The sequence below is a fragment of the Poecilia latipinna genome, unplaced genomic scaffold (assembly GCF_001443285.1).
Source record: "Poecilia latipinna isolate Pla-1442-1.1 unplaced genomic scaffold, P_latipinna-1.0 Scaffold670, whole genome shotgun sequence".
NCBI classification, from domain to species: Eukaryota; Metazoa; Chordata; class Actinopteri; order Cyprinodontiformes; family Poeciliidae; genus Poecilia; species Poecilia latipinna.
This window is the reverse complement of record NW_015113286.1, coordinates 165,528-190,508: the sequence shown is the minus strand read 5'-3', so window position 1 is coordinate 190,508 and position 24,981 is coordinate 165,528. Positions and strand designations below refer to the sequence as shown.

Here is a 24,981-nt window from a genome sequence, read left to right as displayed (position 1 = left end):
TAAAATTTTAAAAAAATTTTCACTTTTTTGCTCAAAAATAAATTTTTTTTTTTTTTTTTTTTTTTTTTTTTTTTTTTTTGTTTTTTTACTCATCTCTAAACTCTGCAATGTTTACTTTTTTTTACTCTGATTTAAAATAAAAAAAAATTTACAACTTTAAAGTTGTAATAATTTTATTCTAAATTATTTTATTCAAGTCAGGAAGATTTTAAAAATTCATCCAAAAATCTAAATGTACAAATTTCCACCAAAAAAAAAGACAGTTTCATTTCTAACATTAGATAGTTCCTGCCTTCAGATAGGTTTTAATTTTTTGAAGGAAAATAATAAAAATAGGAAATATAATTGCATTATATTTTAGAAGTATAATTACTGAAAAGAAAAGAAAAACGTGTAACTGAATCGTTTGGAGCTTAATCTGGTAGATTACACAGAATCAATAAAAGATGCATGTTTGTGTCAGCAGGAAGAAATCCATTGATTTTTTTTTTCTTTTCTTTTTGTTAAGAGACGCTGATGACCCTCCCTCCCACTGCGTCACTGTGTGAAACTATCACAGCAGACCGCCTCCCTGCTCCTGTTTGTCAGACCAAATGAGCTGAAACAATGAAAGCTGGCAAACAGGCGAGGGGCGCAGGGGAGCTGGTCTTTGGAGACCTAAAAGAGGCTTAAGGGGTTCTTCTACTGAACCGCAAAGAGACTCTGTTTGGACTCGGGTGTAACCACACAAACCAAGATTGTTCTAAAACATCATTTTCAGCCTCATTGCTGATATAATGCAAGCCGATTATCTAATGAACTCGCTTGACAACTTCTTTTATCCCATTGTGTTGAAATCAATTACAAATACCACCGAGTGAGAACGAAACACAAGCAGGAGAATCCAAATGCCCTCATTTTGTGTTCAAACTCCAAACATTTATACGACACTCACTTGCTCTGGCAAAAAAAAGAAATAATTTTCCGTGACATTTATTTTTACATTTTGTGTGGCGATTTCCAAACGTATGGTTGCCAAGAACTCTGGTTTGAGATAAAAAGTCAACCAGACTTTTGCCACATGGAGAACGGACATTTCTGTCCATTTTTCTTTTCAAATCAGCTCAAGTCCAAGTAACATCTGATTTCAATCTTGCGGTAACGTCAGTTTTGAAGTCTATATTCCCTGTTTGATTCATCCATCCACGCTTATTTAATAAAATTTAGGTAAAATTCTGACAAAATTATTAAATTTTGAATCAGGGATTTATAAGATAATCTGTATTTCAAGTTTAAAAAACCAAACTGAAACCAAATCTCTTTTTACATTTATATTCATGTCTACATACAAGGCAGAGCTAGCAATGTAGCACAGCTAGCTTCATGAAAAGCTAGAAAAGTAAAAGTTTGACTGGTTTCACAATGAATTGCCCACTTGATCTTTTAGTTACTACATCAAAACCTATTCTTTCATTTGCCCATTTTAACATCAGACAAATAATGTTTTTGGTTTCCAGTTTTGTTTTGTTTTTTAACATCTAAAATGTGGCGTAGAAAAAAGGTGTAAAACAGTTACATTTTGTTATAGATGCCAGTATTTATTGTGAAGACTTGTTTTTGTGAACAAACCCTTGCCAGGCCTTTCAGGATTTGTTCCAAATCCAGATTTGTGTTTTCCAGCCACTATCTTCTTGTGTTTGTTTTTGTTTGTCTGATGGTATCAAATTCACTGACTTCTAATGAGCTGTTTGTTAATTTTGAACTGGTTCATGACTAGCCTCCCTAAAACAGTGGGAACAGTCTGTGCCTTAAATCAAAGCATTGTGCAGCACACTGCCATGGGTGGGGCTGATTTGCATCATTTGATTTCCTTTTTCTTTTTCCAGAAGTAATCTATAAAGAATGGAAACCGATTTACCTTCAGGGTTTGTGTTTTATATGGTTATGCTAATTCAACAGTGAAAATTCATCCCCCAAAGTCGAGTTTGAGAGCCTAATGTTTCATTTCACGGACGCCAAAAAAAAAAAAAACTTTTCTCATCAGGCATCCGTTCAAATTATCAGTGAAAATAGTCCATTCGAGCTATGAAACCTCTGACAGCGCTCTCACACATTGGGCTTTATAATCCCTTCTGAGTCAAGCGAGACTCGTATTCGATACTATCCCTTTCTTTTGATCCGTTTTATGTTTTGTCATCTTACAGACTTTAATGTATTTTATTTGGGTTTTTAATGTGATAAACCAACACAAAGTTGTGCATAATTGTTAACTTAAAAGGAAAACTGTGCATGATTTTCAAAATGATTTAGAAACAGAGCTCTGAAAGGTGTCACATTCATCTTCATTCATCCGTTTTCCCAACCATCTTCCCATCAATTCAGTTTCCCAGGCCCTGCTGAAGAAATGAAGACATAATGCTTCTACCATGCGCAGAGTTTCCCATGTTGGCCAGTTAAATTTTTGTTCACCTGTATGTGGTTTTTTCCTACATGACTTGAGGCGATGCTTTTTGCTTTCTTTTGTTTCCCTTCCACAAAACCCATAAAATAGAATTGCCTCATAAAGCAATTCTGCTTGATTCTCCTCTGTCTGGGATTTCTCCCATTCAGCTCAATTTCTCCAGTTGAATTTTAAACGGGCCAATCAGCGAGCAGAAGGAGGATTGTTGTTGATTTTCTGTGCAGAGTTTCAGCAATGTCAGCGGAGGAAGTGAACGAAGCCGTTCGTTCACCACGCTTCCAAATATAGAGCAATTAAACTTGGAACTTGTAAAAACTTTTCTGGGGTATTTCTTGGCAGAATTTGTTGTTTTGTAATTACTTTTTTTTTTCTGGACAAACTTTTAAAATCCTTTAAAAATGTGCAAGTTTGACTTTAGTATCAAATTTGAATATTTCTGTTCTTTAACTAAGGTATGCTGTCATAAAGACTGCAGACTCTTGCGGCTCACAGCTCACTTTGTTTGGTGACCTTTTCATGGAGGGGGGGGGATTGCGCCTCTTCCTCCATTTCTCTATTTTCCTTCTGCCTCGGTTGCGGTTGGGTCAGCTAGAGGGTACGTAGTCATCAACCCGCCTGTGTCTGCCGTGCGCCAGAGGAAAGGAGAAGACGCCGAGCCGCCGCTGACCGAGATCAACACTCTGTGCATGTGGCCCCGGATAATTAAGTTTGCCACATAAGATCCGGTGGTTATATGAGCTCATAAATGATACATTTTGCAAGCACAAATACGACCTCCTGAGAGGGAAGCAAGTCCATCTCGGAGGAATCAGGAGTAAACCTTTTCAGGAGATTTTTTTTTTCTCACATCTCTAACCAATCAATTCTCCTCCCCTCTCGACTGTTCCTGTGGTGTAATAATCAAGGGAACAGATAATTTTTCTAAGTGTGTGTGTGTGTGTGTGTGTGTGTGTGTGTGTGTGTGTGTGTGTGTGTGTGTGTGTGTGTGGTTTCTCTAAGTGTTTGGGGATCGGATGACTTTTAAACTTTTCTCTCAGCTGTCTCTCCTCCCTGTCGCTGACCTCGAGCTTCCATTGATGCCGTTTGGTGCCCTTTAAGTCCCAAGGGGCTGCCGCGTTTTAGCGCACTTACATGCATACATGCTGCCTGCATGTATCATGATGTCCTCTAACCTTGAAGGCATCTCTATGAGACATTACCCAACTTAAAGTAAAGATTTCTGAAACGATCCATTCATGTTTATTTAAACAAATAAACATAGCAGTTGTATATTTAAATAAATAAATCTATTATTAAAAACATTACAATTAACTGTAAAATCTTAATTAGCCACTTGTTTAATGTTCCTAATCTGCACATTTCTTTCTTTTGGCTCTAGTGGCCTTTATTTGAAAGTGTTAAGACAGGAAAGGAGGTTAAAAAAAGAGAGAGGGAAGACATGTGGCACCAGGTCTATGGCAAGCCATCTTAACATAAATTTGGTTTTAGTGCCCTTATTTTCCAGATATTTCAAATTGTTTTATGACTAGACATTTTAGCGATTTAAGACATCCCTAATTACATTCTGGCTAGTTGAAATGACGTCAGATTTACCACTGAGTTGAATGGAGACTTCAATTCAAGATATCTGCAATGCAATACTATCTGAAATACACAATTCAGATATCTACAATTAAATTATAACTAGTCATAAAGTTAATTCAGAATATCTGAATTTTAGTTTTGACTCATCATAATTCTAATTAAAGATTTCTTAAATATGTTTTTGGATTTGACTAGCGAAATTTAAATTACAGATATCTTTAAAGCAAATGACAAGGCAAACCTAAATTAAAGATATCTTGAATTGTAATTTTGATTAGTCAAAATTCCTTTTCAGATATCTCCAAATGAATTTGAGACATCTTGGAAGTTTGGGCAGTGAGTTTTTCCGTTTAAGATATCTCAAGTTAGCATTCTGATTAGTCAGAATGACATTACTGATATCTTGAATATGTATTCTGTATAGTCAAAACGTCACAGACTTACATAGCAATTTGAAAGTTTAATAAAACAATGAAAAGTAGAAAAAAAAATGAAAATGCAAAACTGTCATGTTGAAAATGGTTTGACAGTAGCACTTTTAGCTTTTCAAAGCTGTTTTTCAGTGCATTCAGTTTGTCGGAAATGAATAAACGTTAAATTATTTGCACATTTCTGAAGAAGTTTTAAAGTCCATGAAGTTTTGCATTCTAAACATCGTTGGCATATCCAACATTACCAGACTCTTTCTACATTGTGGCATTTAATGACAATTTTGTACAGGAAACATTAAATTCTGCAGGCAACTGTTTGGACACCATAAAGGGGCTTCGACTTAATTCAGACCTCCAAAAATGTAATTTTGACTGGTCATAATTACGTTCAAGATATCTGAAATTGTAATTATGGATATATGTCCCGTCAAATGACAGATCCAGTGACGTAATTTGAGATATCTTGAAAGGAATTTTGATTCGTCAAAATGTAATCTTGAATTATTATTCTTACTAGTCAGTATGTCAATGCAGATATCTTAAATTACCATTCCGGATAGTGAAAATGCATTTTTATATATCTAGAATGTAATGACGGATAGCCAGACGAAACTGAATTTATGTTAAAACGGTTTTCCATACCAGGCTGGGAATTGAACCTGTGACGACGTTTCGAGGACTCAGGCCTCCTTATGTGGGCTGTGCTTCACCACTGCACCACCACTGCACCCTCGTTTGTATATTTCTTTGTTTTGCCATAATTATTGGTGCTACAAATTAAATATAACCAAAACTGCTTTGGATTTCTACTTGAAATTAAGTTTAAAAACTTGTTGTATAAGCTCGCATAGAACAGAGACCTGTTTTTCTTAGCCAGTATTCAAAATGAGAAAGACAAAAGAACATGATGTTCAATTAAAACTGTCGAAACAATATATTGTATTTGCCAACATCACGTGAAATAAAACATATATTTCCTACTCTATTGTGTAACAATTAATCAGACTTAAATTTTCATAAACATCATTTCAGAAGTGAAGGAAGCACATTTTTCAGAGTTTATTGAACTTAGGGCTGGAGGATATAGCTGAAAAACTTACTGCAACACAATTCTGTCAATAATTATTGATATTGATAATTATTGATCAGTCTTTTGTTTTAATTATCTGAAATACTACCAAACTGGTGGCGTAAAATTGTCCCTTTTTATCTTGTTTTCACTCCACACAATTGTTTTTTAAATTTTTTACCAGTTTTGAGGTGAACTGGCCAAACCTGAAATTGCTGCTGTGTAAGTTACTCAACAGGTCGTTGCTGGGTAACCAAAGAATGACTAAGTTGCTAGGTAACCAAAGAAAGTACTAAAGCCTTCCCTGTGCCTACTACTCCCAGATTGCTGTGCAGTTCTGAGTTCAGTGAATAGTGTATATATTCAATATGTAGTAAATATTGATACTCTATCAATATCTGTTGCTATTGATCATGTCTACTGCGATATTGTCTAGCCATAATTGAGGGATTTATCACCCTCTTACATTCAATCACGCCTCTCCTTAGTAGCTAAAAACTTAATTACTAACAACCACAGTACCATCAGAGAACAGACTTTAGTTCTTTACAGCATAAATATTCACAAAATCTAAACCAGGTTGAGTTGACACAATTTCTTTTGGACATCAACAGGATAAGTAGCAGATCATCACGTACCAAAGGGTGAATCGCGGACTATCGAGTCCAGCTGAATAGAAGCCGCACCCACTGACTTTGAAAAGGAAAAAAATAATATAAATACGCTGCACTTATATACGTTGCACTTGTCTATAAGCCACACTTTTGGGGATTTTTGTGACTGGCACTTTTTCCATAAGCTAAATGTGACTGTGCGGTGAGGCCAACTAAAAATTATTTTAGCAGACTTTAAACAGTTACATTCTGCAAACAGCCAAGTATGAGACAGCCAGTTGAAGCCAATAGGAGCTCATCACATCTGGAAAAAGAAATCATTTTTGCAGATGTGATCCTAAAGCCACCAAAACTGATCCCATCAACACCTTGATGGAGAAATTGGTGACAAAGGGCAACTTCTGGAGAGTTCAACTATCACTGGATGTGACTTTTTTTTATGTTTCTCCAAAGAAATTTGGGGGTAACTGGAGCACCCGGAGAAAACCCACTGACATTTTTTTTAGGTCCAAAATATTAGATGTAATTTCAAATGGTTCTGACCTGGAAACGTTTTGCTAGTTGCTGGAGGTTTTCTTGCTTCTCTTCCTTTTTTGGTGTTTGAGTTTCAAAAAGGTGTTGTATCGTTTTCCACAGGAGACTGCCTCCACTGGTTCAGGTTTAGAAGTTAGAACTTCTGGTTCTTCTAGAACCAGAAGTTCCAGAAGTTCTTCTAACGTCTGGTTCTAGAACTTCTGGTTCTTCTTCTGGAACCAGAAGTTCTAGAACCAGAAGTTAGAAGTTAGAACTTCTGGTTCTTCTAGAACCAGGAGTTCCAGAAGTTCTTCTGGTTCTTCTTCTAGAACCAGAAGGTCTAGAAGAACTTCTTCTTCTGGAACCAGAAGTTCTAGAAGAAGAACTAGAAGAACTTCCGGAAGTTCCAGAACTTCCAGAAGTTCTTCTAGAAGAACTTCCGGAAGTTTTTCTGAACTTCTGGTTCCTCTCTCCACCTCCTTAGGAGATGCATCTTGTACCTCAAAGTCCTTTGGTGTAGTTTCCTCTAAAAGACGGTCCAGATCCATGGATGCAGCATCAGAGATGTTATTTTCAGGGGTAGCGTCTTTCTCATTTGGTTCTGGTCGCCTGGCCACTTTCCTTCTTGGAGGTCCAAGTTCTTCTCTCTCTTGGAGCTCCATTTTCAGATTTTCCAGCTCTGTTTTGTAATTATCCTGACAGGAGGAGTACATTTGTTGGAAGTCAGTGAGTTGGTTTTTTAGAGCAGAAACATCTCCTTCGTATCTAGTTTTAAGTTCCTGAAAATAACCGTTGGTCTGCTCCAAGTTCACTTTGGAGATTTTGTATCGTCTCTGCTGATTGCTGCTGCAGGACAGTGAACTCTTGTGCTGCTCTCTGGTGTAGATTGTTCTATTCTGATCTCAGTGTGTTGATCAGATGACGGTCAAACTTTGCTCTTTCCAAATTCAGTTCTTTTTCACAGTTCAAGTCATGCTGATGACGTTCAGCTTTCTGTCTCAGTGGAGAAACATTGTCTTCATACATCCTGTTAAGTTCTTGGTATGAAACCTGAATATGCTCCAGCTCAGTCTGTAGATGTCTCTCATTTTCCTGCAGGCAGTCGATCTCCTTGGACATTTTGTCTTGGAGATTGTCCTTCTCGCCTCTCAGGTTTTCAACAAGATTTTGCTCCTGCCTGATTTTCTCATAGAATATCTGCATGTCTACCTGCAGGGTCCCCACACCTTCATACTTTGATTGAAGCTCCTTGTAGCGAGTCTTCAGTTGGTCCAGCTGTAGTTGAAGGGCGTCACTTTTTTCTTTTTCTGCCATGAATGCCTTCTCGCTGGCAATATGATCTGCCTTCAACTGCTCGATTTCCCGCTGCAGCAGCATTTTCTGCTTCTGTTTTATGTCGCTTTACACCTGAGAAGCAAGAACAGCAGGGCTGAGCGACTCTGAATTCGAAAGCTCTTCTGCTGTTGGTCGTCGTCTCTTCATTTCCTTTAGTTTTATTTGCCTCTGTAGCTCCACTTTGGTATTGTCCAGTTCTCTCTGGACGTAGGCGACCTTCTGGTGCTCCTCAAACCATCTTGCTGTCTGAATTTCTAAAAGAGAGCCCAGTCTCTGGATCTCTCTCTGGTACTCAATGGAAGTTGATGTTTATCTCTCCTATCCCACGGCTGGGGTCTCATCCCACCGTTGAAGTATTCTGGCCTTTGATAAGACATGTTCAGACAATACTTGTTCAAATTACTCTTGAAAAACAGTCTCACCATTCAACTTTGAATGCGCTTTGCATACATCTGGACTCGTCAGTAGTGTAGCAAGCACTAACAAAAAAGTAGAAGTCTGCTACTTATAAGGCGCTTTCACACTGCACGGTATGGTACGGAACGGAACGGTTCCAGCCATGTTGTGTTCGCATTACACTGAGTGCGCCATCGAAGCGGTGCCGGACGTCATTATTTTTAAAACTATATAGTAGTGAGAGCCAGCTGTCAACTGAAAATCAACGTCTGACTAACAACCAGCGGCCAATCAGCTGCTGGTTCTAAGCAGAACCACTTGGCCGGCACGATTGGAACCACAGCTCTTGTGTTTCCATGGGGCCGGGTGGAACCGGTCGCAAGATGTAATGCGAACACGCTCGGAACCGTTCTGTACCGTTCCGTGGAGTGCGAAAACGCCTATATAGTGCTGATGACATCACAAGCATGACTCTAGCTGTGACATCACAGAGCTTTCCTTCATCTTTGGAATGATGATGCGAGTGTTTGAGATCTTTACCACACTCTCCAACCAGCCTCCTCCCCTCCCCCCATATTGAAATTGGGCAGGATGAGGCTTAATGAGGGGGGGGGGGTTATACAGTGTTAGGGTGGCTCTGATTTATTCTTTCTGTAGACTTTTGTTGCGTCTTAGGACAGTTGTCCTGTCTATTTTTTGCTCTTACGTTTTTTTAGTTTCAGGCAGTGGTTATGATGCATATCCATGGCAAACAGGTATTATTTTTACTTCTTGGAGAAACTAATCATCATCTCAAAAGCTCAAATAGAAAACTACTATCACCTGTATTACAACCACAAATCTTGTTAGACTTGAATAAAAGGCTTTGTGTTTGCAGAGCAGAGAAAAGTTCTTCCATAGTTTGTAATGAGCAAGAATCATATCCTCAAACCCAACATCTTTCTGCTCAGCTTTCAAACCAAACAGCCAGAGAGACATTTACAAGGGAGCAGCAGTAGAGGCAGAGGAGATTGATTTACCAGTTCATTACAACAACTCATGGTCTCATCCAAGACTTGTGATTGTGGAATATTGTAATATGTAGGAGTTAGCATGTCATGACAGCAACACTGTCTTTAGATGACTGCTTGACACTGGAGATGATCCTTCCTGCCCACAGCTACAACATCCACCAACTCTTTGAAGATACTTGGTGGAAATTACGACATTTAATTTCCTTTTAAATGTTGTGGATATTGGATCACTAGCAATACAAATATTTGTCTAATTCTGACATATGTCAAGTAGTTATCAGTAAAATCTACATAGCTGCTCATTTTTACAATCAGAGGAATATGGGAAAGTTTCAAAAGAGTGGCACATTTATGTCTTCAAGTCTCCGCATTTACTCATTTATCAGCTATTTACCAGAGAGTCGGGGAATAGCTGTGGAGGGAGCTCTATGAGACAGACAGGCTGCACAATGAAGCTTAATAACTTGTCTCTCAAACATCCAGCTGGTGTCAAAGGGCGTGATAAAAGCTGATGAGAATTTAGTGCTTTGTGTTCGGCCAAGGAGATCATTTCACACTGATAAGCAACTTAGAATAAGTGATGGCAGCTCATGATTTACGAAAAACTTACAAACAAGAGTAATAATTATCATGTTTGGAGCGTATTATATTACGCAGCTCATACTAGCTTAGCGTAAAGATCTTGAATTGGAATGTGCCAATCACGATTGGCCTTGTTTGGACCTGTGATGTTTATCTGTTCACTGAACCCTGAAGAGCAAATATTCAGCACAGAGAGTCAAAGTGGACTTCTTCATTTCAACCTCGTCAATGACACTGATTCACGCTAAGTTGGTATACAGTTCAAACAACAGAGACAGTGTCCCATTTCCCACATCCTTTCCCATATCAGATTGCACATATTTAACATGAGGTTTCCAACAGATTTTATTATGAATCAATACTCCCAAAAACCAGATTTCAGTAAGTCTCTCCACATTCACATGTTCAGTTATTATTTGTAAATCGCTTCACAGTTCCTGAATAACATGAACTTGGTTTTATCTAAATTTTGTGATAATTTATTAATATCAAACCACTTTTTCAATTTACATAGCTCTAAATTAATGATGCTCTCACTTAGATCTTTGTTTTAATACTGAGCGTTGTTGCTGTTTGTATTGGGGACTTTTTTGTCCTCCTGTGATTCTGTACATTCAGATTAGCTTTTAGATGTTTTCCTGTTGGCCTTTCGTTAAACCCCTCAAGAGGCTCCGCAGCACAAATGCTCACCGATGATCAGACAGAGCTTACGTCGATCAATACTGTGGGACTAGTAATGAAACATCCAGTTTTTGACCCATTAAGTCCCCACAGAAATATTTTCTGTTTCCTTTTGTCTTTTTTTTACTCTTGGCCTTTTGCTGCTCCTGTCTGCTGTCTCTCTTTGGGTCCATTTGGCCTGAGGTGTCGCCTCTTGTTCAGAACTAATCTAGACAAAAGTTTCCTCTTTTGTGATGAATCAAAAAAAAAAAAAAGCCCCAAAGCGTGCTGAGACTGTCAGTCCACAGGCAAAATCTTTCACGAGTTGAAATGCTTGTGTCCCTCAAAGGAGTTTCTTTTCACAACACATTGTTTAGAACAGATTTCAAAATGAAAAGTTTACACAGTTTTACTTAGGACAGTAACAATTTTCTGATGCTTATATCCTGTTTTCACAGCAGTCTTCTCAGTGCTTGACTTTTAATTAGGGGACATTCATGATAAAAGGCTGGTTTTAAAGTTTAAAGGGGCAGTGTTAAGTAAAATCTTTCTTGAGCTTTACATCATGTTATAATGTTATTTCCTCATCAAAAACAGACCTGGAGTGTTTCTTTGATTCTTTCATTGAAAACTTATTTAATCTCCCATGGCAACCAGTCAGCTGTGCAAAACACCTGGATGGACCTTGCTCCGCCTTTGAGGTGCAGCTCCTCCTTGGAGATGTAGTGTCTAAGCTTTCAAGCCTGACAGAGGCGGATCCCAGCCCCCACTCAGCTCCTTAAGACTAGCACCTGGTGGAACTGCATGTATGCTGAGCTCATTATAGGAGCTATTTATCAGTGAAACGCTGGTAAAAACGTTATTAAAGGACTAATGGAGGAGCGACGTTGCAATTACTTCCTGAAGGCGGAGTTTCAGAAGGAGCAGGAGCTTCTTAAAGAGACAGAGGCCCAATTTCAAGATATTAAACTACTAAATCAAAGTCATATTTGATATATACATCTTTTTTATAATAAGTGAAAGCAACGTATTTAATTGATTGTGCTATAAAATGGCATTATCTAAGAAGGAATTCAACAAATGCCCTCATGAAAAATTATTTACTGATGTTTGCTGACATTTGGTGGTGAATTTACGTTTTGCTTCCGACTACATTCTGTTTATCTCAATAACACTTTTTCATTATTAATTTTGAATAAATTAGGTTGCTGCTCAAAACAAAAAACAGAAGAGTGTCTGGAGGGCTGGATGTAATGTTTGCCACATCTCAGAAGCTATTGGTGCTTTGTAGAGCTATTAAACAATAACTATAATCGTAATGTAATAATTCTCATATTCAGTTTCCTTCATATAAAGCAAAATAATATGTTGAAATGCTTAAATGTGTATATTTTTCCACATACTTCAACAAATATATTTTAACAGTGATTTCTTTGAAAATTCTCTTTTGTTGACTAAATTCAGAAAGTGCAGATAAAAGTTCACTCTGAGCGATCAATTCAGAAATGAAGAGGCAGTGGGATGTTGAATAAAACATAGTGTTGATCTCAGGGTAAACCAAAACAAAGTGTATTTTCTAACCATACCATACTGCTTTGAAAAGTTTTTTGTATTATTATTATTTGCTGCACAGCCAGATGCAGCTGAATAATCTGCTGGTCTCCTCCTTTCTTCCTTTTGTAGTCGTTCACGGCCCCAGCGCCTTTGTGAGATAAGACACGCCGTGTCTTCCTCTCGCCATTTCGTTGACCCCAGTAAAGGTTCCTCACTTCTGCCTGCTGCTATGATTGAGGTCTGAGAGGTCTCCCAGCAATCGATGCAGAAAGATTATCAATGAAACGTGCAGCAGGAGATCTCTGCAGCCGGTCTCACCTCTGCAGCAACACCGGCTGTTTTACTTGGAGGTTGTTGAAGTTTGATCGGTTTGTACAGTAGACGTCAGGAGTGTGCGCGCTTTGAACATTTCAGGTTGTTACTATGTTAAACTTTTATTGATATAAGTTATTTCATTGTTTTTATCTGTAATGTTTGTGAGGTATCAGTCAGGAGAGGGGTACAAAATTGTTCCAAAGCATGAAACGTAAATGTAAAGAAAGGCCATCGTCTGTCATTGGAGAAAATATGGTCAGCACCCAATGGGGATGGGCATTTATCATACCGTTTGTCATTTATCATGATAAATTTCTTAAAAGTTCTGATTTATTGTTGTTACACTACATTCTAGTTATCAGTAGTTCACATCATCACTTATGTAGTTATTATCACCATTTTATTTGTTTTATTGCGATCTTTTATCAAATATCGTGATAAAACCTTATGTACATGTCGCCACTGCAGACATCGAGGTTTTGCAAAATAAACTAACTGTGGTACAGACAACCAGCTCATCCTAGTGTCAAAACTTTTCTTCATCTAAAAACAATCAATTGTCGTGTTTTTCCATTGAGCGAATTTCTTTTCAAAATCTCAACTTGTGTAATTATATTGTTCATTCAAACACAGCTAGTCATCCCTCCACACAAACAAACCACACTGTCCAAGCAAATTAGTTAAATTCGTTACTGACACCTTTATTCTCCTCTTGACATTTACATTTTACACACACTCTTTCAAAAACATTTCCATAAATTCCTCAAATACAGAGCTGAGATCTTACCAAGCATTTCCTCGCTGTTTGCCTCTCTCCTTCCTGGAGTTTTTCTTTTTCCGCCTGCACCCTGCTGATGTTGCAGATCTCGATCTCTTGCTACAGTAATCTTACTCCAGCAGCCAGCTATGGTCATGTCACGAGAAGGTAAAAAGTGAGCGTGTCGACTTTATATTTACTGTGTCTGTTGTGTATTCTGTGGATTTACAGAGACTTACAGAGACTCGCTGCAGCTTGGCCAGAAATCTGCCATGTCCTAAAGGAATCTGCTGGCTCTTAGGAACAAATTAAACAGCTCAGCAGGAAGTTTAATATGTGACTGTCAGAAGTTACATTGCAAAGTGCCTTATGAAATAGCCAGAAGAAGCCCATTAGGCACTTTTCTGTCATGAGGAGCTGCTTCACCCAAATTACAATATCAATTCACTTTGGACCCAAGGCCATCCAGATGCTTCCGATTTTATGTGATCTTCTCGTAATTTAATGAGGTACAGAGCAGGTTTTTTATGGTGCGTAGGGGGCTGAGGTGAGGCTGGAGTAAGTTGAAACGGCATTTTAAAGCATTTTCTCCTGACCCGTTGTTTTTACATACTCCCTGAGTAAGTGAATGAATCCTTTAACTGGGCCATGATTCAGATCTATAGACACGCTGCACCGTGACGTCGCACACGCAAGATCCCAGCTCCCTGCTGGAGGGCCAAAAAAACGCTTAATGACTACCATTGGTTTTAGCTGTCAAGTTGTCAATATAATGTGCTAAATCTTAAACGTAAGCGTGTTAAATAAAAGAAAAAGGGATGCTGTGCTTTGCTAATAATTATCAACAGTTTGCCAACTAGATAACAAGGTCAGGAAAAAGTTTTAATTTTGTAAATATAGCTAGGGAGACGGAAGTAGGTTAGTTGTGCTAGCTTGACTTTGATAACCTTAACATGTAGATGTTGCTGTGGAATTTGGTTTGTTTCGGTCCAGTGAAAGAAAAAAGAAAGTCAACCTACACCTCAACTCTGACAGATCATCAGGTATTTAAGTTAGCTAATCTGCTGCTACCACCACTGTGGAAGATTAGCTAACAGCGGTAGACGGTTAGAGGCGTTGTCAATCTGTGTGTAGTGTAGCCAACACAGAGAGCAAGATAAAAGAATACAAGTGGTTTTTAATTATTTATCAACAGTTTTTTATGCTTTCCCTCGCCCCTTTTTCTGTGGCGCATTGCACTGAGTTAATACCTACATGCAGGGGCGCCGCCAGGAATCTCTGGCCCCATGACAAAAAAATTAATTGGGCCCCACCTGTACAGCTGCTGTTATACTTTCTTGAGTCTATTTGACCCATAAAAGGCGTCAAATTTTAAAGGCTCGCAACTTCCTTACTTTCTTTGGTCCAAGACTGATACTAGCACAATATTTACTGCTCATGAATTTTACATCCAACAGTCCGCATACAGTATGCAAATAGGTTGCTTAATTTTTTTATATTATTACCTTTAGCTTACTGAAAGGTCTCTCCCCACTAGCAACAGTCACAGGCAATGTGCAAAATATACATGAAGCAATAAAGACTTCTCAAAAGGTGCTATGTTGTGGCATTTCATTTGAACTGCAGTACATAACTTTAATAAAAAATATGTTTTCTCCATATTTGTTAAAGCTGTCACCATGTTGTAACATTTTGCTATGAGACAGATAATCTGTGAAAAAAATCAATCACCTCCACCTCCTCCCTGAACTACTATTGCTAGCTAAAGTAATGCACCGTTCTGACCAAAAACAACCAATCAGAACCAGGAGGAGGGTCTTAGTGCTGTCAATCAACCTCATTCACTCACTGCTAAATGTGTTAATGGTGGAGAAACAACTTTTTGTTACAGGAAAACTGTTTATCTGCTGTCGTTGGTAGCTATGCTAACTAAACTGAGCGTTCACAGCAGGCTATGCTAGCTGCAGCACAGCATACAGTGAGGGGGAGGGAGGATGAGCAGCACCACATGAGATTGTGATTGGTTGTTTCTAGAAAGCACTGGGAGAAAGCAGAGAAAATAGATTTTTCACAGATAATCTCTCATGCCATACTTTCACAACACAATGACAGTTTCAACAAATATGTAAAAAAATATATTTTTTTTAAATAAAAGTTACATACTGCAGCTTTAATCTCACTTAGAGGACGGGTCAGGAGGGACGTGGCAACAGATATCTGTAATTTAAATGCATGTTAAGGTAAAACTGTGTGGACTGGCTGCAGTCCAGACAGGAGGCTGTTTTTTATTATCATTTTATAAAGTTGTTTGAATTTCTGTCAGTAATAAATACATTGTTATTGTTGTAATTGTAAAAAGAGCAAAGACACAGAGAAATCCCTATGGATTCCCTGGAATGATGCTAACTAGGTTGGTACTGAACACAGTGTTAACTTTATGACTGGGACAGGGGTTAAAGGTTATGCTGGTATCGGGGTTAGAGTTGCTGCTGACTGACTCATTTGTTAAGTGTGGTAAAAGGTACAGGAACAAGTTAAATATATGAATATGTTTTGTTTTCCTCATTAAATGCTAGTGAGATGGAGGCAAACAGTCTGTAGCTAAGCTAACTATGCTAAGTGGTTGTCAATCTCACACAGTCTACTCACCTCTTGGAGAAAAACTGGGTTAAAATAGACACTCTTGTCTTTTTATCTCTCTATTTTTTTTTTTTGAAAACTTGACTCTATTATTTTTCTAGGCAGCACAGTAACTACCACAGTCTTGTCTTCTAACTGCTGCTGAACATGTTGTCAGGAGGCTAAGCAGAAACGAACCATTCCATGCAGATCCGGGGGGGTGGTCAGTGAAAATATAGATGCGTGCTTTTTGGTCTGGGAGGGATAAAATTAAATTTTTACTGCTAAAAAAACAAATTTAAAAACACAATATAATTTATTGTATAATTGACAGGAACATAGTTTTTTCTATTTCTATGAACAAAAAAAAAAAACCTTGTCCTAACTTCTCCCCCCTATACAGCGCCCTTGCCTACATGTCCAGGTTTTATTTTGTTAGGAGTTGTGTTACTGCAGGAGTGGGTATTGAAAGCAGCTAAAATATTGATCATTTGCCCTCCAACGTTGTACGGGTGCGTGAAATTTCCATATGCAAACAATAACATGTAATGTGTCTATAAACCCGGGAGGTTTTTGCCCATGCAAGTGTGCAGGTATTGAGAATAGGATGCTTGTAAAATTTTATTATATTTTTTTTAAGTTTTGTTGGCTCTAGTGGCCTTTATTTGAAAGTAGTTTGACAGAACAGAGGGTAATGAGAGAGAGGGAAGACATGCAGCAAATGCCACCAGGCCGGGAACCGACATGAGGACTAAGGCTTCAATACATGGGTTGTGCTTTGCCGCTGCGCCACCACAGCACCCCGGATGCTTATAAATTCGAATTGCATGTTCATGCCGGCCGGGTCAGGAGCAGCGCCGGAGCAAACAATGCTCCTTGCCCTTACCTGCCCTCACATGAAGCATGATTCAGCTCAAGGACTAGCATGACCTGCTGTGTAGCTCTCACCCTCAGGAGACTTTTTTTTCCTTCTCACTGAGGTGTTCCTTTGTTTCTCAGATCAGCCAGATATTTTCAACCACACAAGAAACCCTTTCAAATCAGACCAGGCACATTAGTCAGTGTTATTATCAGAGGTCCAAAAGCCCAGTGGGGCTTCAAAGGCTTGTTCTTACTGCAGTCTTTTATCAGTGCTGTCCCCCAGCAGCAAAAATGCACCTTCACGAACATCCATTAAACTCTGATACATTATAAAAACGCAAACAGCTTGTTGATTTATTACAGGTGCGGCTCTCATTACCTGCTTAATGTGTTATTCTGCCGTATGTTATGATTATTTACTTTCATTTCTAGAAATATAGAGACTTCACAGCCTAATGGGTAGAACAACAAATATGTTTGGGTTGTTATTAGAGGAGATGATATTGTGTTTTCTCCTCATTTTTTGTGGTCGTTACCTGGTTATTATGACACAAATAGGTGTTTTTAACTTTAATATGTTGTGGAAGCCATTTTTGTTTTTTATTTTATATGATGAGCTAAAACTTATGAGCATGTTTCCAAATTACTAGCATGTAAGCTTTGCTAATAGGCTAATTTGGTCATATTTAGCTCTCAGAAAATGTTACAACTATAGCAACATTACACATACCAGAGCATTTTTATTTCAATAATGCCGCTTTACACACTTTTATTTTATTAAATATCTCAACAGTAAATTGTCGTCTTTTTTGTACGCGAACAGAAAAAAAAAATCTGCAAAACTTTGGGTTGTTGCTCTTTCATTGCTGTACTCTGGTTTATGTGCGTTCATAACCATGGTGCATTTAATTAATATATTCACCATAACCCTGAACTCATCCATTGCTTTTTCAGACTTTGTTTTTTTTTTTTTTTTTTTTTTTCAAATGATATCTCATTATGTGACCGACGCTCTGCACGGTGACGGTGTGCCTTTCTTGCACAGTCCAAACATATGATTTTAAGGTTACGTTGTCACTTTAAATTCCCCCAGCAACACTCCATGGACGAGCAGGTTTAGACAGTGGATGGATGATCAGTTGACCTCTGGTCTTTAAAATGCTCCAGTGCCAACCTAAAACTTTATGCATGCATTAGACAGTACTGAAGGAATACAGCTTAGACATTCGACATGAAAAACACAATATTTATCTGTTTAAAGCTTTGACTGGGATTGACATTCCCTCCATCCGCCTTTGAATGCTCAATCGTCCGATTTTGGACCAGCAGTGTCGTTTTGGCAGCAGCAGGCAGCCAGATATTTGACTTTCAAATCTCTGCGCACTACTTCAGCATTCCCCACTTGTCTGTAATTTTTCACAGTTTGGTTACTTATCAGTGTTGGAAAGCCTCCATCGTATGATTGCACTGTTGTCAGTACAGATCACTTGGTTCAGAACAGACTCCACAATAGCCGAGTTTGATCCCTGGCCTTTGAATGAAGTGTGCCTCACTACATGGTGTTGTACTTACAGCAACAGATGTTTTCATGGTGCTGCTCCTTTTACCAAGAATGAATTTGTTTTTGTGTTTGTTTGCTTGTTTTTTGTGCAAAAGCACAAAATCTTACCAAGTATTTTTGGTTTAGTTCATAGTTTAAATATCTTAGTACACTTGAAATGGGATAAAACTAACTTACAAGTAACTTTTAAGTACAGCTTGTTTGGTGAAAAAGTACTAACTAGAGGTGAAATAATTTGCCCATGTTATGAATTAAAATGTCTTTGGCAGATTACTTCAACATTAAGTAATTATTTAGTTAAAATTAAAACTAACTTTTTATCAAGTTAGTTTTATCTTAAGAGTGTTGAGATATTTACACTAGAAACTAGACCAAAAATACTTGGTAAGATTTTATGTAAAAATTATATAGTATAAAAATGTATAAATAGTCTTGGAAACAACATATTGAAGCACATATATGGTCAAATTAGTAGCATATACATGATTGATCTGGAAAAAGACCAAATAAATTGATTTTAAAATATGCTTTGACAAGAAGTGACGTCTGACTAAAGACGAAACTAGTGTGTAGCAATAAAATCTTAAACATACTCTTCCTGCTCCGTTTCTCTCCAGGCGTGTCGATGCCCATCCCGGTGATCGGTCTCCACAACGAGGACAAGGTTTTTGTCAACGGCAGCTGCGTTCTCAACGAGGAGCGCTTCATGCTGATTGGTTCTTTTGTGGCCTTCTTCATCCCGCTGGTCATCATGGTGGTGACTTACTGCCTCACCATACAGGTAACTGGTTCAGGAGCCGACGCGTCGTGCCTGTAGTCCTTCACACCAAGGTTCCTGTGCTCCGCTGTCTCCTCATCGTCCTGTCTGATCCTCTGTAGGTGCTCCAGAGGCAGGCCACGGTCTTCCTGTATGAAGCAAAGTCTTCTTCCCAGCAGCCTTTGAGCGCACCAGCAATCACACTGCAGCCTCCACCGAGCCCCTTCCACCTTCCACAAATCAACACTCTTTCCCCTCCAAACTCACAAGGTAACCGCTGATCACGACACAAAGTCTGGACATAGATCACTGCTTGTTATTGGTCTCTTAAAGGGGCAGTGTTGTGTATTTTCCAGGCACATGGTGGCATTTTATATCACAATCAAGTAGCTGCGTTACAGACCACCAGGATGGACCGAGCTCCGCCTTCGCAAAGCTCCTCCTCCAAGCTGCAGTTTCCAATTTTCAAGCTTCCACCACACAGAGAAGCCCACCCCCAAGACTTCCCCCACTCAACTCCTTCAGACTAGTCAGCAGCAATTAGCAAACAGCTGGTGGAACTGCTCATCTGCTGAGCTCGTTTACGAGCTACTGCTCTGTGAACCGCTGGTAAAAATGTTAAAGGGTTAATAGAGGAGCCATGTTGTAAAGACCACCTGAAAGAGCAGGAGTTTTTAAAGAGACAGAGGCCCAATTTCAAGGTGTCAAATTGTGAAGTCATATTTGATATACACAGCATTTTTATATAAGCTGAGTGTCTTGTAGTTACTGTAAAATGGCACCACATGTCTGGAAAATGTTTAATACTGCCCCTTTAAATTAGCTGTACTTTCTTAAAAGATAAATGAAATATTGACTTTTGACGTAAAGGGAAAAAAAACACGTTTTATATGTGTAAAATAAAACTTATATCTTTCCCGTAATTCATTTCTGTATTGAATGCATATTTTATCCCTTTTTCCCCTCAAGCCCCACATTTTCTGTGTTTTTCTCCTGGGACAGAACTGAAGCCGCCGCCCCTCCAGGCCAGACGGAACACGCTGAGCTGCCTGAAGGGCCCGGAGCCCAGCATTCTGCTCAGCGCCTCCGCCTCGGACAGTCTCAGCATCATTCCCAGCTCCGAGGCCGCGTCGCAGCTCAGCTCTCCGGCCGCCGGGCCGGGCCGGAACGATGCCTCGGGTTGCCATGGGAGACGAGGGATGATGCAGGCCATAAAGAACGAGAGGCGGGCCTCCAAGGTGAGAAGGGAAGCTGCAGCTAGAAGTGAGGATTGGCAGGACAATAAACACGAATGAATACTTATCTATTTTTTCCTTATTTGTTTTGTATGATAGATTATTAAGGCCAGGCTAAATAAAAAATATGTTACGAGAATAAAGTCATACAAGAATAATAAAGTTATGAGAATAAAGTCGTAAAATTCTGAGAAATTACTTTATTTTCATAATACTATGACAATATGGCATAGTATTATGCCATATTGTTCTTTATATCTGGACTATTCTGATAATTGTATTGTTTTTTATACGTAGTATTGTACCCACAAACTGGTAAATAATATCCAGAGACTCTTGATTGGGTTTTTCTTTTGCCCCAAGAACTTAAATGACCCAAATAGAGAAACAAAACATGAGTGAAATAAGGAAGTGACAGGAGCAAATGCAGGATGTGAACAGACAGGGTGACGGAAGGATCCAGAAACAAAGAAAATCCAGGAGCTTAAATATTGGAGATTGTTGACACAGAAGACAGGTGGTGCAGCAGGGATAGAGGCAGACAGGTAGACGGAGGGAAGATGAATAATGAAGATTAGGAGCTGAACGGATACAACCAACCAACACTGATCCGAGTGTCACAAAAGCTTTTATGTCAAGAAAAACTGATCAAATTTCTTAAAAACCTGACAAGTTTTTGTTGTTGTCTTCGGTGATGTGGAAATGTCTGCTGCAGTGAGACAAGCTAAAGAAAAACTCCAGCTACAACAAACCCTGAGCTTCTGCAGTCACAAACCCTTTCGTCCGCCGCAGCCGCCTCTGTCACCGAATATCTGTGTCATTCTGTAAAACCAGGATGGGTGAATTTTTCTGACGCGGACGTTTCCCCAACAGCGGATTTAGAAATATTTCTTCCAGAATATTCAGTGCAGTTCACGTCGCATGCTATCAAATCCTGTCAGGCACTTTGAGTAACGTCAGAAAGCTTGGAGTGCTGCCAGAGTCGAGCAGAGCGGTGACTGAATTCAAATTCCTCTTTAATGACAAAGAGGCAAAAAGCTCATACACCTACAGCCAACTAGGCATAACATTATGACCGCCACGGTCACAAAGTTCTTCACAAGTAGGGTAAATCCAACATAGCAATTCAGAATAGAGGAAACAAACCGCAGTAAAATCAAGTGTAACTCAAAGCTTCTTGGAACGAGAAGGTCTTTAGCTGCTTTTTAAATCCTGTTTAATCCGCTTTAATTGAACTTTAGTTCGTTTGTCTAGGAAATCCAGTTTGCTTTGGGAGATGTGGATGTGCAGGCGAACTCTGGTCTGCCTACAAACCTCGCTTTCGGTTCAGTTAAAGTGAAGTCTGGCGCGGTGTGAATGCGGTCAGAGACCGCTCGAAAACCTACCACTGGGGGTAGGAGGATGATGGCGTGTCATGTTTTTTAATGACTTATTGCATGAACATACTTAATTCACGTGCAATTTTAGTTGTGTTTTTGAAACATAGCAGATGCAAAACTGTTTTGTTTTTTTAAATCAACATTAGTAGATTCAGAAAGTTTTGTGCTCATGTGTAATGGAAATGTAGCCGTAGAAAGCTAACAGTAGGCAGACCATCACTGTTTGTGCCATGCTGACTCAAGTTCACTGCTGAAACAGCCAGCAACAGGCATGTGTTTGATGAACCGCGGTGTGTATGTTTGTGTGTGAATCGCCAGCCTGGAGGAACATTAAAACCACATTTTGTCTTTTTACCAAAATACTAACTTCTCCCCTCACTTTTGCTTCAGGTCCTGGGAATTGTCTTTTTCCTCTTCCTTGTCATGTGGTGTCCGTTCTTCATCACCAATGTCACCTTTGTCCTGTGCCACGACTCTTGCAACGAGTCGCTGCTCCACGATCTCCTGAACGTCTTCGTCTGGGTGGGTTACATCTCCTCCGGGGTCAACCCTTTGGTCTACACCCTCTTCAACAAGACCTACAGGAGAGCCTTCTCCAACTACATCAGGTGCCAGTACAAAGCCGGGGCGAACGCGGCGGGACAGGGTGGCAAAACCCTCCTCACGCCCCAGCAGTGCCCGTCGCACGCCGTCACCCCTCTGTTGATGGGCGGCCACGACAAAGCAGGGGTGGACCGCAACAGTAACTGTCGCAACGGCAGCAGGGGAGACAACGGGAGGCTGACGGTGGACCCGGAGGACACGACAGACGACGGGACGCAAATCGGATTAGTGTCGCAGAGCCTGTCGGAGTGCCACAACGCCGGCACGCTTTCGGAAACGGAGCCAGAAACGGAGATTGAGCAGGAGCTGTCGCTCATCAGCTACCCTCCCCCCACAGAACACACGAGCAGCGTGTGACTGCATGCTCGCCCCCCTTTGCTCCGACTCCAACCTCCTCACCCGGGGACTGTTACGAGGAAGTGCACCAGCTCTATCCAGACGTCACGGAAGCAGAGGGCGGAAAGGCGTCGAAGAGAAAAATAACCCTCAACATTCCAAACACGTTTGCCGTCGGCTTCGCCAAAACGTTCGGTCTCATACCATGAAGCTCAGGTTTTCACCTGTGGGGTTGACGTGTTCATCAACCAAACCTTGTGTTGCATTTCATGGAGACTGAGGTATCGAGCGAGGCAAGGGACAAAGAGAAGTGGGACTCGCTGTTAACCTGGTATGAAGTCAGGCGGCCCCTCCTGGAGTCCCACTGATGCGGGTTACAGAGCCAAGCGGGCCCCCCACGGAGTCCAACTGTGACTTGGAGCCCTCACAGAGAGCGAAGACACGGTCTGAGCAAACTCAACCAAATACACATCTGAAACAGTCAAGCTTGACTGGCTGAACCTTTTCACACTGCTCAGCTGACAGAGTCTGCAGAGGAGACTCTTCATAACGGCTGCAGTGAAAGTTTTCCCTGAGAGGACAGAGATGAAGGAATGTACAATCACCTCTAGGCTCCAGTGGACTCGCAGTGCCATCTAGTGGTCATGGAAATATCTTCGGTTGACCAAAGTAGATAAAAGAGCTAAAAGTAAAAGGGGGGGAAATAAAAAAAAAAGGCAGAGTCCTTTCATCTGTACTGCTTCTGTCGTCAAATACAACCACCTTGGAGACTCACAGCTTCCAAAATATTTTTACTGAAATCCACCAATAAAGTTTAAACTAAAAGGGCGAGGGAGGGGGGGGGGGATGTTTTTGATAGAGTGCACAACTATTTTACAGATTGTCTTTAATAGGAACAAAGCATATGAATTTTTTTACACTAGCCATTCGAAATAGTCATGGTTTTTATCAGCTAGTCTTAAATGTGGAGGTTTATAAGCCCATGCTGCCATCTCTTCCTTTGTTTTCTCCTCTGGAAGAAAAGCATGGCAGCCCGCAACCTTACTTAGTGTTCAGCTGTAGTACAAGCAAGAGCTGAAAAAAGAACATTTTCTGTCTGCTTACACCATGAAATGGACCTATTTGTACCTGATCAGCCTCTTCATCTCTGTTAGGATGTGGGTCACTGAAAAACAACAAAATACGGAGACGATATTCAAATCAACATCAAAAACCTGATACAGTACCTTTCAAAATTATTCAACCTCTTGAACTGTTTTAGGTATTTCAATCTTTACAAGCAAAAAGTTCAGTGTATTTAAAGGGGCAGTATTATGTATTTTCCAGGCATAAAGTGCTATTCTGTAGCACAAATAAGTGATATAAAAATACTATATATATTTAATATAACTTTAAAGAAATTTAACTTTGTAATTTAACACCTTGAAATTGGACTTCCGTCTCTTTAAGAACCTTCTGCTCTTTCTGAAGCTTCGCCTTCAAGAAGTCATCACAACATGGCTCCTCTGTTAACCCTTTAACAACGTTTTTACCAGAGTTGCTCTGAGAAGTAGCTCCTATCATGAGCTCAGCTGATGCGCAGTTCCTCCAGGTGTTTGCTAATTGCTCCTGGCTAGTCTGAAGGAGCTGATTGGTGGAGTCACAGAGAAGGTGTGATTTGTGAGGCGCAAGCTCTGAAACTTTGAAACTGCAGCTTGGAGGAGGAGCTGCATCTCGAAGGCAGGTCTAGCTCCACCCAGGCGTTTTGCACAGCTGAATGGTTGCCATGGAGATTAAAAGATTTCTCAAACTATTTTAAGGGAAAAGTAGTTCTGAACACTATTGAACCAGGCTGACTCAATTTATTCACACGCCTGTAATCTTTCTAAAACAGCATGATATTTTCCCTCCAGTTCAAACAAACAAGTTGAACTGTTGAAACAAACTTTAAGGTGTATGAATACTTTTGGATGGCTCTGTACCTACATTCTCTGGTTCTCATTACTTCCAAGCATAAATTTAGCCTGTTTTGTAGTCTTCTCTAAAGGACAAATGGAAAGAGCTTCTGTGTTATTTACTTCTATGAGAAGCAGGGATTTCAGTGAAAGCTCAGCCTTTCGTCAGCTCTATCTTTTTTTTTTTCCTCATCTGAACTTTCTAAGCTGCTGTTCCGTCATGCTGCGGGCCAAAGCGTAGCAGAGTTCGGACGCTGAGAGCCAATGAATTAAAACAGGAACACTGACGCGTTTTGCATATTTATCAGCTGTAGTTGAAAATGAATAATTTAAAAGGAGATAATCAGATGATCAAAGCGCTCTCCGGTTGCACGTTCCCTCTGATGACGGCTTTTCAAATGGAAATGCCCTGCAGAACTGCAGCTTTGACAGG

General features: G+C 39.8%; 1 protein-coding gene across 1 annotated transcript in view; it reads left to right on the top strand.

Annotated features, from left to right (window-relative positions):
- Positions 1 to 23,893, top strand: part of htr2cl1 (5-hydroxytryptamine (serotonin) receptor 2C, G protein-coupled-like 1) — a 95,151-nt gene extending 71,258 nt beyond the window's left edge. The window contains exons 5-8 of the mRNA XM_015044341.1: positions 18,922 to 19,085; positions 19,184 to 19,331; positions 20,064 to 20,299; positions 22,066 to 23,893. Of these exons, the coding sequence (XP_014899827.1) occupies positions 18,922 to 19,085; positions 19,184 to 19,331; positions 20,064 to 20,299; positions 22,066 to 22,635 (1,118 nt within the window). The 3' untranslated portion in view covers positions 22,636 to 23,893. The remainder of the gene's footprint in view (positions 1 to 18,921; positions 19,086 to 19,183; positions 19,332 to 20,063; positions 20,300 to 22,065) is intronic.
- Positions 23,894 to 24,981: the final 1,088 nt, after the last annotated feature.